Consider the following 16,035-nt stretch of genomic DNA (forward strand, 5'->3'; position numbering starts at 1 on the left):
ACAATGTTCTGTGATTGGCTGGCTGATATATGGCACTTACTTTATATTAAAGAGGTAGATGTGTGCTAATATTTAAATGATGTATTAGGCATCAAACTTTCAGGGGCCATATTTTTAGCGACAATTTAATAGTGATCAGTTTTACGTGATCCAAAACTCAAACACGCTAGAGAATAGTTTATCTACGTAAAACAGTGACTACATTGAGTAAATGATGCCTTTTGACACAGTGTATACTGGGAAGATAGCGAGTGCCAGACTCAAAGATGGAGGCTGGTGCGTCCGTATTCCAACCTTCTAATGTGTGTGTCTAAATTTCCCGCTGATTTTAGTACTACGTTCAAGCGATTCTACAGCAATGTTTTGTGAGAAAGCTATCGAGTTGATTCGGGAGCTTCACCGTGCTTCAGACGGGCAGCTGCCCGCGTTTAACGTGAGTAGCAAGTTATGAGTGTGCATACAGGTGTTCTGATATTATACAGGTAATGTTGTCCCCTTGTTAATACATTGTGGGCCATTGACGTTTGTTCTGTTATTGGTTTCTGTTTATGCTTCATAAATCCTTTGGAAAAGCTTGCTGGGCAGTCTCCTGGCCTGTCATCTGAGCGCATTACAGTTGTCAGATCTATGCGAGTGATCCATAATTTCACTTTTTCTGTTGATATTAGTATGTGGTTTTTATATGCATTAGTTTGTAGTGTACTGGAAATACTGCATCAGTCTCGTGATATTTAGGCCTTTAACTCCTTCGCCACTGAAGCATTTCATAACTTATTTGAAATCTGTTTCTGTCTCTTTTCTGGAAATGTTTGTGGCTAGACAACATACCCCCGCCCCCTACATAAGCTATCTTTACACTATTCAGACAGAGCATGCGATTTTAAGAGTTTTAACTTGTATTATCATATTTAAGGATTTTTGTGTCCTTTGTTGAAAAGCATACCTAGGTAGTCTCGGGACCAATAAAGCACAATTGGTAGCTGATTGGTGACTACACACACCTGTCTTGTTATTGGCTCACCAGAGTTGTTCCGCTTGGTCCCAGTAGAGTGCATTGGTTTTTTTTTATTAAGGTCTTCAATTCTAGACACAAATACAGGCCTAGAAAGTGTCCATAAATATCAGGAAACAGAAACCTAAAACATTAATATATATCTCAGTAGAGAAGATATAGCTGTGACAAATGTTTCCCCTAGAACAGAGCGGGATATTTCAGCTTTATTACATTAGTTTGTAACAAATATGGGCAACACTAAGATTTACAGAATCTTTAAATGTCATGACCTTATTTAAAAAATTATTTAGAAAATCAACATAAAAAATAAATAAAATACATATAGCTAACTATTTTCAGGTAGTCAAAGTTGGCTCACAGTTTATAAATTAAATCCGGGTGTGTGGGGGGATAAAAAAAAAATTGAGGTAAAATAACCAATAGAGCAATGTAACGTTTAACAATAAATTCCTAGATTTTGAATAGGGGTCATAAGAAGTTTTTGAGAGTTGCTCTCATATAGTTTGAAAAAGGCCTGCCATTTTTTTACAAAATTTGTTTTTGAGATTCTGTATCAGAGCTATCAAGTTGTTTGATTATCAATTGGGTTTGCTTTAGAAATGTTAGATTATTAATGGTTGGTTCTTTTTTACTCTTCCAATTCCTAAGAATAAGATACCTCCCCCTTAAAATAATTGTATTAATAAACTCAGCATTGTCTTGCTTGTTCCCCCTATCCAAAAGAAAAAAAAAAAGTGTTATAGCAAAAGTGAAGTTATATCTTAGCAGTTTCCTTAGCCATAATTGAATACGTTGCCAGAACTTTTATATTTTTGGGCAGCTCCAAAACATATGGACCAAGTCAGCTCAGGGCAAACTACATCGGGGACAGTTATTTAGCGAGTTGGGATACCAGTTATTTAATCTAGCAGGGGATGTATATACCTTGTTGATTAGTTTTAAAGTGTGACTCCTGCCATGTTGCAGATAATGTGGCATTATTAACATTCACTATACTACGTTTCAACATGTCCTCATCTATTGTCGGAACTCAGATTGCCATCTTAAACATAAATTGAGAACATTAAAGGACCAGTCAACACAGTAGATTTGCATAATCAACAAATGCAAGATAACAAAACAATGCAATAGCACTTAGTCTGAACTTCAAATGAGTAGTAGATTTTTTTTCTGACAATTTTAAGTTATGTATTTTTCCACTCCCCTTGTACCATGTGACAGCCATCAGCCAATCACAAATGCATACACGTACCATGTGACAGCCATCAGCCAATCACAAATGCATACACACTTTTTATTGCACATGCTCAGTAGGAGCTGGTGACTCAAAAAAGTTTAAATATAAAAAGACTGTCCACATTTTGTTAATGGAAGTAAATTGGAAAGTTGTTTAAAATGGCATGCTCTATCTGAATAATGAAAGTTTAATTTTGATTGAGTGTCCCTTTAAGCTCACCAGTTTTGGCGAGTAACATATTTTAGCAATAGTTAATAGAGTGCTTTCCCATTTTAAAGAGACAAGCCCACTCTTATACCTGGATGCGACCAAACCTTGTTGAAAATTATCTTTAGTGATTTAAAAAACCCAATGACGCACATGTAAATAGGCGTAGAAATCTGCGTTCCTGAGACCATAAGTCTTTTAAAGTATCAAAAGTAAATACTCTGGGTGAATCATTTTCATTAAATTGCCATTAGTATACCAGCCCTTCATTAGCCCATCTGGAAAACAGTTTAAGACCCCCAATAAATCGGGGGCTACCAACATCTGGCAGTAGATCAGAAATATAGGGGTTCATTTTTAAGATAGACCTAATTAGCTGCCAAGCTTTAATAGTATGGTGTATAGTAGACTTTTTCTTGATTTTATTGGGAATAAACTTATTGGGACAATGTAGTAGGGCAGGTAAGGAGAAAGGATATACCAATTTTTGTTCAACTTCCAAATATGCAATGTAGTCCCCTCCAATAAGCCAATCCATTACTACTTTAGCTAAGCAAATACTATTATAGATGGGTAATACAGGGAGCGCTAGTCCCCCAAACTGTCTGAGTTGGGATAGTTTTTCCAAAGCAATACGTCTTCTGCCAGTCCCCCAAAGAAATATTCTAAAAGAATTATCAAGATTAGTTAGAATAGGAATATTCTGCATTAGGTATAAAATCTTAGGTAAGACAATCATTTTGATTAAATTTAATTTTGCAGTAATTGATAGGGGTAGATTAACCCAATTCGTTAAATCTTGCTTAATTTTCACCAATAAGGGGGGATAATTTAGTTTGTACCAACTTGCAGGGTTTATATCAATTTTTATCCCAAGATACATAATATATTCTACAGCACTTTTAAAAGGGAGAGGAGTACTATCATGTGTTGATCTCTTAATCCATAGTATTTCTGATTTAGAGGCATTGACCCGGAAAATGAGCCATGTTCTGAAACTAAGTTTAAAATCAGGAGAATTTCTATTTGCGTATTATTAAGAAATTAAAGCAGATCATCTGCGTATAACAGCAACTTAAGTAATTTACCTCCAAAAGGTATCCCGTTTAGTTCCCTCCTAAGAGCTATAGCCAAAGGTTTAATAGCCAGATTGAAGAGTAGCAGGGAGATCGGGCAACCCTGATGCATCCCCTTGGCCATGGGAAAAGAATCTTTGAGAGATCAATTTATAAATATTGCAGAGGAAACTTTTGCATATATAGACCTATTGCAGTTTAAAAATTGATCTGTAGGGGGCGGAGCTAACTAGCTTCCAGAGCAGACATGTTTGATCAGAGCTCTTGCCATAATTGTACATAAATGAGCTAAAAAACATTATTATTGCATACAAAATTATCCCAGACCACCTTTGCAGCTGAGACCAGTCAGGCTATCATTGGTGAGCCCGCAGAGTGCTAGATTTATGGAAACCGGGGGGTTCCGGTAACACTCCAGCATATTAGGCCTTCAGGCCGGGATCGTCAGAGCGGACGTGACTCCTTACCGCAATTGACCCCTCATCACCAGAGGGTAAGCGACATCAGCCAGGAGACACAAGGGCCATAAAGACCATCAACAGCTAAGAAACGGTCACCGGATCTGCTGCCTGAGAGACGCTAGCCCCTATGCAGCGCTGCCACCTGCATCATTCAGAGCCATTTCTTTTTCAGGATGAAGTATTTATATAACGCAGTACAAGCCTTGTTTAAGTTTGAGACTATAATGCTGACCAGATTTGATAGTCTTTTAATGAAAATGCAGTCTGTTGATGTTCAAGACCATACTGCTATGGCAGCACCAGCAGGGGAGGTGGGCCCTGTCAGACAACAAGAGAATATGCCGTGTATTTTCAGTCAGACGCCAAAAGTGAGTAAAGATGTGACCCTCTTGGGGACAAGCAAATTTGACCACTCTCAGTTTATTCTCCATTCTGAAACAATAGTGGGAACTATTTCTGTGCTTGAAGCAGCGGAACTTATGGAATCCATTGACAAATGTAGGGACACGCACCCTAACCTATACTTGCTGCCCAGTGAGAACAGATTTACCCGTCCCATGCTAACTTGTGCTGAGAGACCCTTTCATTTAGCCCTGGTCACTGCGCAGGGGGATGTGGCCGGCCCTCCGGTGCAGAAAGAGGGGGTGGAGATCTGCTTCCCGAGTGAGGAGAGACTGATGAACATGCCCACGGCTAGGTCTCCCGGGCGTAAGTCATCTATTGAGGGCATAGTTACCTGTCCCATGACTGCTGGATCCCCTGTTTTTGAGGCTTGCACAGTGGAGTCCAAGAGGCCACAACATACTGGGGGTTTGCAGGAGAGAAGCATTTGGCGCTGCCCTGCGCCGGGATTCAGCGCAGGTCAGCCATTTTGGGTCTTGCACGGGCTCTTCCATAGGAGAATAGCTTCGATTGAAAGTGCCTTAACAGGCTGTGTGGAAGTGGGCTGAAGAGAGACACTGGATGTGGGTTTGAGTTTACAGGACATTAAGACTCTGTTGATGTCCGGTGATTTTAATCTTACAACTTACTAGAGTCAAGTTACTGAACGTTATATAATGTTTTTATGAAGCCCTTGGGCTGATTTAGTCTTGCAACCTCAGTATTGGATAACATGACAAGGAAACACCCATTATTAAGGTAGCTAAATCTAAGGGGAAAATGGTAAGAATAGCTTTTTCAGTCTCATTGTCATTTATGAAAATTCCCTCCTCCTGTTATCATATAGCACTAGAACTGGATGTTAAGTTTTCCCTATGTTCCTATGTATGCATATGCGTATGGTGCATGGTATCCGCATAGCTAGCATTTTCAAGCTTTCCTAGATACATGGAATACATTTATAAATACTATACGTATGGCACTGTACTAATAATTGCTAAGTATGTCATAGGCCTATCTCTTGTGAGCTTCTTGTTCCTTTGTAGCATACCAGCTAACAACTTATTTATTATGTTACATTACAACTACCTATGTTTACCCTTTGAGTACTAGCCATCATTCCAATAAGTGTTTAGCTCCTATCATCCAGCTAAAATCTATTACTTTAAGAGTTTAAGCAGGTGCTAACTACATTTTCACACTGATATCTCACATACACCTTTGCTCTACCAGCATGTTTACGTCAATTCCATGATTTCTCATATTCTGCCTTGAGCGTTTCTATGCCGCCCAGATTACTGGGACAATTTCTATAAGGAGGTAATCTACTATTGAGCAAGTTTAGACTTTTCTGCCACTTGTGATATTTCGGCTTAGAGACTGGCTCCAGGGCCCTTTTTTATTTATGCAGGTAGACCCCTAATAGTCCCCAGCCCATGTTTATGATTTACATGTGCATCTGTGTGGGATACCACCTTGCTTTATAGCTATATTGTATAAATCGCTATTAATAATTTTTTGCACTTTTACAGAATCCTTTCCTACTACGTGTGACTCACAGCAAATGAATTACACCGATTTCTAACACTTCCTGACATATTTATTTTGCAATGAGCTAGTTTACTTGACAATATTATAATCCCCTCTGGATATATTCTTACAAAAAAAAAAGAGGTACTTATTTCATTTATGTGCTATACTTATGAAGAGATACTATATAAAATATATAGCTGCGGAGATGTGTACATTGCCAGAGGAGGGGGATACCTCCCCCATCCCTTTTGTGCGGTAAGGGATAAATAGCTTATCCTCTGCATTTTGTCCTCAGATCAATGTAAAAAGGCTCTCCGGGCCCTTTTATGGAAATTATTACTGGGTTTATTCTTATGTATCTTGGTAATTACAGATTGTATATTCCCGCAATTTCATTATGCTTGTCAGGCTATAAGAAGATGGCTCAGACCTCACAGTTTTACTATTGTCCTTAAAGTTTTTTTTTCCTGTTAAAATTGTCTGGACATAATACATTTTACTAGTTTTTGTCTGATGCTAATTGTAAGTAATCTTTGTGTCTTCCTTGAACCTCAAAGTATGATCCCACCAGTGGATCTGGCTGTCATAGTTGACACAGTGAAACCTTAAAAAACAAAATGAGGAGCAGAAAAATCTGTCCTATAAGACTGGCATGTGTAGTTTAATCATGATGCGATCTTTACTTCATTGTCAACTTATGTGAAACCTTCTGTATTTTTGTTTATCTTGTCTGTAACAGTATGTCTTTTCTTCCTCAATAAAAAGTTAATTAAAAAAAAAAAGATCTGTAAACCCATATTGACTCATAGTAAAGAATAGTTGATCCCATGTAATTGTCAAATGCTTTTTGAGCGTCAACAGAGAGAATAGCAAGGTCATTCATAATTTGTCTTATTCCATTTGTTAAAATTTGAGTGAGAGGGGGGCGGAGCCAGCAGCACACAGGAATGGACGCATTTTCATATTGCTCCTGTACTTATGATTCTATAGGGGATTTTGGACTATGTTTCTGACTCAATTATACTCTATGGAGCTCTTTAATGACTTCTGGGATTCATATCAAGCTTTTAGTGTGAGATAACTCTGGTTACCGAAGCTTGACAACTAAAACCAACATGACAGCTGTTAATCAGTTTTTGGAAGCGCTACGCTACATATTGATGGAACACCACGCCGCACTTGAAAAACTTACTGTATGAGGCATCTAAACCGGAGGACCCTGACACCTCTAAATCAGATACGCAGCCTGAAATTACTCTCGGGGGAGATGTGGAGGGCGGCCCTCCGGAGCCTGTTGCGGCGGATGAAGACATCGCCATTGTAGGAGCGGCCCTACACAGAGCAAACCCATTGCGCAGCATGGAAATGGTCGCTATTGCGACTCAGCCGGCTCCCACAGTTAGCCCAGCAGATGCAGCGCAGGAACCTAGGGGCCAAGGAGAGACATGGCCACAAGTGCAAGCATCCTTATGGCTCACAGAGGTTTTCCCATGTACAGATATGTGGGCAGTCAAGAGTGGGCCTCGTGTCGTATACAGGCTGGACTCGTATAAAGGCTATGGGTTCATGTTGAGGATTATGTACTTCTCTTGCCACATGTGCTCTTCATTATCCTTCTTACCGGAACCGTGCCCTAGAGCTATGGTGGCTACACATAGGAGAGGTATAGGATAGGAGAAGTTACACTATTCCATGCTGCCTTGTCTGGTTGCACTGAGACTTGTTTAAATATAACTGAACTGCTTTCCTTAGGCCTTCCCCTACCGCATCTGAATACAAGACACTTGCTGATAACATATTATTTTTGGCACTAAAGGATAATAGGGCTGCCAGATTTACTTATGATTTATTCATCTACTATCCATGCCCTTTTTTTTTATTTATTTTTTTTTATTTTTTTTTATGCTTTCAACGTGCCCCCCACACTACATGAGCTATTTGCTGCTGACTGCTCTTGTCCCACCTTAAAGCAAGTAAAGCAAGCTAGAACTGTATATGTCTGAGTAACTACAGTAGAACTTTCTCACTAAAAATACTGCATGGCTGTTAGAAAGCTTTGTTGTTGGAATGTTGGGAGTACTTATCCTGTTTTTACTATTTTGTTTGTATATGTGATGGTGGGTACATGTTGGAGGGAATTTGACTTTTGAAGTTAATACGTACACCTTTATATGTGAGCCATAATGCCTTGAAAAAGTCTGCATTGAGATCCTACTTCTATCGTTAGATTATGACGAGTAGCTTACTCCTAACAGATCCAACAGGCTAGTTTATAGTTTAAAGTAAAACTAGTAAGGATCTTACTGGGGATCACACTCCCTATACAGGTAAACAGTCACTAACCATTAGGTCGTTACTTTAAGCCATCCAATTTGAATTCTAGATTTGCCTTATAGTCTTGCTGAATAGGGGTTTCTGAACTATAATTCAGTTTTGCTGTGCCGTCGGCGGCCGAGATGGTGCAGTTTAGCTTTTACTGAGGAACCCTTATATTGCAGTAATACGCAAACTAAAGAAATGTTGGGTTACTGGGTTGCTAGCAGCTACAGTTGAAAGTGTGTTTCAGTTTAATTTAAATTTACTATGACTACGCTTTCTGTTTGTTCTTGAAGCCAAATTTTTACGGTTATTTTTTGTTTTTACTGCAAGATAAAGTGCACAATCCTATTAACATGATGATGTGGTTACTATTGTTATGGGGTGACGTGTAGTATTGCAGTTTAATATTTACCATGTTACATTGATGGGCTGGACCCATACTGATATTCTCAACTCTGGTCTCCCTACCTTTCACATTTGCTGTGTGTCTTATTATATTTCCCTGAGCAACTTTTAAACAAATAGCTAAACCCAAAAGGTATCCAATGTTTCCTTAGGGAATAATTGATCTGAAATGCAGGATATACCAATTGTTTTATGGGACTCTCTACCAGATTAATTTCTATTAGCCTTGATATCTATCTGAAGTGTTTAACGAGCCTCTGTATTTCTGTAAATCTTGCTAGGTTTAAAATATATTGTTAATATGTTATCTCTTGTCACCTTATACCGCTACACTAGGTTAGTTGCTTTGGGTTTCAATCCTGTACCCTATTTATCTTATTAGGAGCTTTGAGAGGGTTTATTATGCACACACAATCTTAGCATTTAATTACTGTTCCCATAGTAACCATCTTGAGGTCTGACTTATTTACCTATAGTTGATACCCTACTTTTTAAAAGTTTCCTACGCTATATATTCATCGTACTTAACCTACCACCCCCCCCCCCCCCACCACCACAATATACCTCCTAATTTAGGAGGGCTAACTACGCGGCTCATCTCGCCCATGCCGCAACCTAACTATATTATCACAGTAGAACGATAGTTTTAATTTAGCTATTTTCATTCTCACAGTTTGTTCAAATAAACCTAGATTGTTGAGTTATAAAGAAAAAAAAGAGGTTCTCATTTAGAGATCCAAAAGTGGTCTCCACTAGAAATAGCCCCCTCTCTATGGTTATGTGTTTATAACTATGGCCTCCTAAAGCATTTAGGGAGCACATGGAATATTAGACATTATACTAACACAATATGCTCTTGTATTTATTTTCTAGGAATATACTTCATTGTACTATATGTTCCCTACATTCCATTATCATTGTGTTTTGTTTTTCATATTTCATGTATGCCTTATTCAGAACCTCAATAAAAAAAAAAATAAAAAAAAAATAAAATGAAAAATGATAAATAAAAACAAAAATAAAATGAAACATTTGAGTGAGAGCCTTGTCCATTTTTGAAATATTGTATTTTTCTCATGTAATGTAACCTTTTCCTGAATAAAGAGTTAATAAATAAAACATTTGAGTCTAATAAGAGAATTTTACAGATATTGGCAGAGGGATTTCTTTGTGTCATAAAGCCAACTTGGTCCAGATGTATTAGAGGGTCAATAGTCCTTTTGAGTCTGTGTGCTAAAATGGCCGTCAAAATGTTATAGTCTGTATTTAGTAAGGAAATTGGACAATACGAATCCTTTAGCTCTGGATGTTTGTCTTTGTAGGTATAAGCGTAATCGTAAAGGCAGAGAAATAAGGGGATGGGATCTTTCCATCAGAGAAGTAGTCATTAAAGAGATTCAAAAGGGTTGGAGTTATTTTAGTTTTTAAGATATTATATAACTCACCAGGCATCAGGGCTCGGGGCTTTATCTAGTGTTTAGTCTATTGCCTGGTGAATTTCTTGTTCTAAGTTTAATATATCTAGAGCTTCAGAGGTCAAGGTAGGCAGAGAGATTCTCTGCCAGAACGTATGTTTATTATTAGAGTTTATTTCTGAGGCATAATACAGTTGTTTAAAGTAATTAAAAAATAAATAAAAAATAAATCCGTATTGGTTATTCTAACTCCATCCTTGTTGATCGCTTTAATGTGCTTGTAGGAGTCCTGTAGTTTAACACATTTAGCTAGGAATTTCACAATCTTGTTACAGTACCTAGAATTTAGCTCTTGATCTAAGCTCCTTAATTGAGTATTTCTGTGTATTGATAATTTCCCATTCCTGCTTAGCCTTGATATACTGGTTCCAATTTAGCTGGTTGGGAGAGGTTAAGTAGGTATTTATTCTTAAGAAGTTCGAAAGTTCGACTTCCTTAGTATATCATCTTTTCCTTAGTCTAACAGTATAGTTTTTAATTCCCCCTCTGATGGCTTTTGCCATTTCCCAAAACTTTTTTTTTTTTTTGCAAAAATGCTATATCTGCCCTACTTTTTTTAAGCTGGCATAGGATCTGTTTCCTTTTCATTGGATTCGTAATACTCCCTACGTTCCAGAAAATAATTTTTAGCTTGGTCATTTCAGTTTATTAACCCGATATGTATGCAAAAAGAAACGGAGGGGGGAAAATTAAGTGAGGCGGGAAGGGGAGAAAAACCCCTAGCCTCACGCCCCGGATAACAGAAACAAAGAAGAAAAAAATATAAAGACAGTTGAAATCGGTCATATTAAACATTATATAGATCAATCTGAATATAAGGAATTTACAAAAGAGAAAAATTCAAGTCACCTATCATCAGACTTATATTTATCATTTAATTTCATTGCGTTTTGAGGGGTTCCTAGGGTGATTATTTCATTTTCAAGATAAACTTTAATTTAAGCCGGGTAGATCAGTCTTACAGAGAGTCCTAAATTAATCAGTATAGTACAGTGAGGGGCCATTTCTTTATGCTTTAACGCTGTCTGCGCTGAGAAATCCTGGAACAGAAGTATTTTATTGTGATCAACTTCTACATTTTGCATTGTCCTATATGCTCTCAGGATTTTAATTTTATCCTGGACGTTTAAAGGGACACTGAACCCAAATTTTTTTTCTTTCGTGATTCAGATAGATCATGAAATTTTAAGCAACTTTCTAATTTACTCCTATTATCACATTTTCTTCATTCTCTTGGTATCTTTATTTGAAATGCAAGAATATGAAGTTTAGATGCCGGCCCATTTTTGGTGAACAACCTGGGTTGTCCTTGCTGATTGGTGGATAAATTCATCCACCAATAAAGTGCTGTCTAGAGTACTGAACCAAAAAAAGCTTAGATGTCTTTTTTAAATAAAGATAGCAAGACAACGAAGATAAAAATGATAATAGGAGTAAATTAGAAAGTTGCTTAAAATTGCATGCTCTATCTGAATCATAAAAGAAAAAATTTGGGTTCAGTGTCCCTTTTAAGTATTTAATCATAATAGGTCTCATTTGGAGACTATTCTCGGGTATATTTTTCAGGGTACCAATCCTGTGAGCTCTTTCCACATAAATTATATGTTCATGTAGATTAATACCAAGTAATTGGGGCAAAACTACGGAGGCAAAATATATCAGATCTCGGTAAGCAGTGCTCTCTGGAAGACCAGCCTCTCTTAGATTGTTCTGGCGTGACCTGTCTTCTAAGTCCTCAAGTTTATTACTGAGCTCAAGTATTTTACTGGTATGTTCTTCTATAAGTTGGTCTCGCTTAATAGAGGCGTCCTCAATATCTGAATTTCTAGTCTCTACCTTCGATAACCTAGAAGTAAAATGTTTCATCTCAACAGATCTAGAAGACGGCTTGTTTTTGATTTGATCAAATTGATGGAGCAGTACCAGCGCCACTTGCTTTGAAATCTCGGCTATGTCAGAGTTACTAACATTGATATTATTAACCTCCATCTTAGCATCAGAGCTAGATTCAACACTATTCCTGGCTTTCCTATCCTTGCTTTTGGCTGGTATTGCTGGTGCTTTGGGTGACTAATATCTTTCCATAGGTGAATTAAAGTAAGGTGTCTAAATTTGACACATAGTATCATAAAAAGTAAGAGGGAATAATTACATTCCTAAAGTGTTGCAAGTGGTGGTGGTGGGGGGAGTGCGGATAAAGTAGAAAAGAAAAAGGGGGAAAAAAAGTGTAGGAGAAAAGCCCTACAAGGAAGGCAATCAAGTACAGGCTAAATTCAAACCCAGATCAGGAGAGGCATAAACACAGCATTAAATGAGAATAAATATACAGGTGGCCCTCGGTTTACGCCGGTTAAATTTGCACCGTTTCAGAATAACAACCTGTGAGTGCTATTGAAAAGCAGTGCACTAATTAAAATAGCCAGTAGGTGGAACTGTCTGCTTGTGTTGCAGCAATGTAATGCAACTTACCAGACTGAAATTAATCTGTGTACACAGAACAGACCTTAGCTATCGAGCAGCTTTCAAGCAACAAGATCTAGCAGCCTCTTCTTGTCCAGCTGCTTGAGGTGAGGGTGCCTAACTGCCTATTAATCACTCCAGATTGAAATGCATAGAATAGGTCCCAATATTATCTAACATGCTAACAATGCAGAGAACTGTTTGCAGAAAAATGCAAGTAAAAAAAGTTTTTGTTCATTAAACTTAGTTTGATGATAGTCTGTTGTGTGATTATTAGCAAATGTTTTTGTTCACTAAACTTAGTTTGATAGTCTGTTGTGTGATTATTTAGTTAGGTTTATAATGCTGTTTAGCATTTAAAGTCTTTATTTCAAAGCTTTAAAAATAATGTATTAGGTGTTACTTATGACACTTTTGAGAGGGGCCTGGAATCTAACTCCCTCACTTCCCATTGACTTACATTATAAACTGGGTTTCGATTTACAACCATTCCTTCTGGAACCTAACCCCGGCATAAACTGAGGGCTATGTATATATATATATATGTGTGTGTGTATATGTATGTATGTTTGTGTATATATCTATATCTCTAACCAAGTTCTATATTCTAACTCACAGAATAACCTTGACATGTATAGAGTTATATTGTATAATACTCCTAATAGACAGAACTTTAAAATAGACCTTTTTTGTTAACAAATTGTTAAAGTATTCGTAATATATTTAGCCAAAACAATTTTAGACTCCATTTACCTGTGAACAGAATGCTTAATAATCACTTATTCAATATAGCCGATGGATAATTGTAGAGTTACAGACCGTATCTGTTGGCTAATATACCCAAGGCAATAAGCAGATCCTTATTTTTAACATCATTAAGGTTATGCTTTCTTAAGAAAAAAAGAAAAATGTGAGTCCTGCTTATATTTTGTTAACTCTGATTAACAGACAGGGTCTTAGTGATGTAACCAATGGTTGGCAGGCTTAAGGCTAAATATTATTCTCTTTTAGCGACTTTAAGTGTGAGCCAAAGTCCTTCTGATCGAAATTACAGGTTCTGGTAACCAAACACCAAGTTGGGAGTAACCACTTTTACCCCTTTAGTAAGACAGTATATCAGTCCCAATACTGCACGTGTGTGTGTACATATACATACACTTATCAGCTCTGGTTACAGCTCTTTGCAGTATAACACTCCCCTTCTTTCCTCTTGCATTGGTTTAAATTTCTTTTTAATGACAGTGAGTCCACAGATCATCATCAATTACTGTTGGGAATATCACTCCTGGCCAGCAGGAGGAGGCAAAGGACACCCCAGCAAAGCTGTCAAGTATCACTTCCCTTCCCACAAACCCCAGCCATTCTCTTTGCCTGCAGTGCAAGGAGGAGGGGAAGTTTTCGGTGTCTGATATGAACTTTCTTCAATCAAGATTTTATTATTTTAAAGCAGAGTAGATTTGCTCTGATCTTTTCTTGGGTCTAGCTGTATCCCACGTCAGTCTCTTCAGTAGGACAGTGGTGGCTTTTAAGCAATTGGGAACTTGTGGGGTACAATCCCCTCTGCGCTTTCTCAAACCGTTTTGCTGCCCTAATTAGAAAGAGAGCCTGAGTAAGCTTACTTGGTTCTTTCCTTTTTTCCACAGGTCCATGTGAGGGATGGAACCCTCTCAAACCGGGTGAGCAGGACAGATTGTCACTCAGGTAAGTGCCAAGTATATTTTTTCTTTATTAGGAAAAATCTGGCACTTCTACAGTTTAAAGACTGTTTGGGGACGTTAAAAGGTATCATTGACCCTATTGAGGGTTAATTACAGGCAGATAGCAGGCACTGTGGACGATGGAGAGTCTTTTTTTTTTTTTTTTTTACTTTATTGGTGGCTCAGTATGTGTCCTGTATCCGGATTAGACCTGGTCTTAGGACTGTGTGTGTGAGATGTGCCTTTATGGGATACTGATTATCGGCTTTGCACATTAAGTTGGGAGAGTTGGGCGACCGTCAGTTTCGTGCGTTTCCGGACTCACTTCCTTTGAGTTCTGGTGCTGTGACGCTATTGTTTGTAGCGGTTCTCGGCTATAGTTAGAAAGTCTCTCAGCCGACAGGATAAGCGCGAGTCTTATTTCGCAGTTCCGGAGTCACAACCGGATTGTTTTCTGTAAGACTATTCTCCGCAGTCAGCAGGACAGGTAGGCACCTCAGCAAGCTGAAGTGTAGATGGTTGCCTGGGGTTGGTAACATCTCTGCTCTGTTTTAGTTTTTAACAATTTAAAGGTGCAGTATCATTTTATTTTTTTTCTGGTATTAATTTAAAGTGACAAACAGTGTGTTTTATTTTTGTCTTAACTTTCTTGTGGAACAATAATGGATCAAGAAGCTTTGCAATCTGTTACATGTAGTTTATGCTTTGACTCCCAGGTAGAACCCCCAGTACCTTTTTGCTCCTCATGTTTGAGAGAACCTTGTGTTACAGGAAGATACTTTTTGATCATGAGCCATCATTAGCTAAGGTGGATGCAGTTCAGATGTCAAATCCTGTGTCAGATATGCCGCAGCTTTCTCCTCAAGCATCCCAATCCTTTTTTTTTTTTGTCTACACATGCAGTGCCCTGCGGTTCCTCACACGCTCCGGTAGGAGTTTCTTTGCAAGACATAGCTGCCCAGGTATCTGAAGCGCTGTCTGCTTTTCCCATGCTGCAGGGAAAGCGCAAGAGGAAGTTTAAAGAGTCAGTGAGTAAGGTTTCTGATCCAGTGGTGGCTACTCAGGGTGCTCCCTCAGAATTTCAAAGAGTAAGACACTTCGGTAGCGTCTGAGGGTAAAATCTCAGACTCTTGACAGTGTAATTCCTTCTTCTGATGCTGAATTGGTATCCTTCCGGTTTAAGCTGGAACACCTCCGTCTATTAAAGTTTTGGCTACCTTGGACGTCTCCAATGCGACAGTCGTGGTCAGCCCTAAGAAGTCTAGTAAACTGAACATGTACTTTGATGTTACCTCCACGGTGGAGGTATTCCCTGTACCAGACCGTGCTACAGAGATTATTGCACGGGAGTGGGAGAGGCCTAGAATTCCTTTTTCTCTATCTCCAAGTTTCAAGAAAATGTTTCCAATAGCTGACTCCATTAAAGAGTCGTGGCAAACGGTTCCTAAGGTGGAAGGGGCGATCTTTACTTTGGCTAAGAGGACCACTATTACCATAGAGGATAGTTCTTTTAAGTATCCAATGGATAAGAAGTTTGAGGCATTGCTAAAGTCTAATTCTATTCAGACAGATACTCCTCTTGAGGAGATCCAGGACAGGATTAAGGCTCTTAAGTTAGCCAATTCCTTTATCACGTATGCTTCTTTACAAGTCATTAAGTTGGGAGCAAAAATGTCTGTTTTTGCTGTACTAGCTCGCAGAGCCTTATGGTTGAAGTCCTGGTCTGTGGATGTTTCATCTAAGTCCAAGCTCTTGGCGATCCCTTACAA

At 38.4% G+C, this 16,035-nt stretch overlaps 1 protein-coding gene across 1 annotated transcript in view; it reads left to right on the forward strand.

The window, feature by feature from the left end:
• Nucleotides 1–286: 286 nt before the first annotated feature.
• Nucleotides 287–16,035, forward strand: part of LOC128644201 (DNA replication complex GINS protein PSF1) — a 58,277-nt gene continuing 42,528 nt past the window's right edge. Inside the window, exon 1 of the mRNA XM_053696899.1 lies at nt 287–433. Coding sequence (XP_053552874.1) covers nt 359–433 — 75 coding nt within the window. The 5' untranslated portion in view covers nt 287–358. The remainder of the gene's footprint in view (nt 434–16,035) is intronic.

This window comes from Bombina bombina, unplaced genomic scaffold (assembly GCF_027579735.1).
Source record: "Bombina bombina isolate aBomBom1 unplaced genomic scaffold, aBomBom1.pri scaffold_279, whole genome shotgun sequence".
Classification (NCBI taxonomy): Eukaryota; Metazoa; Chordata; class Amphibia; order Anura; family Bombinatoridae; genus Bombina; species Bombina bombina.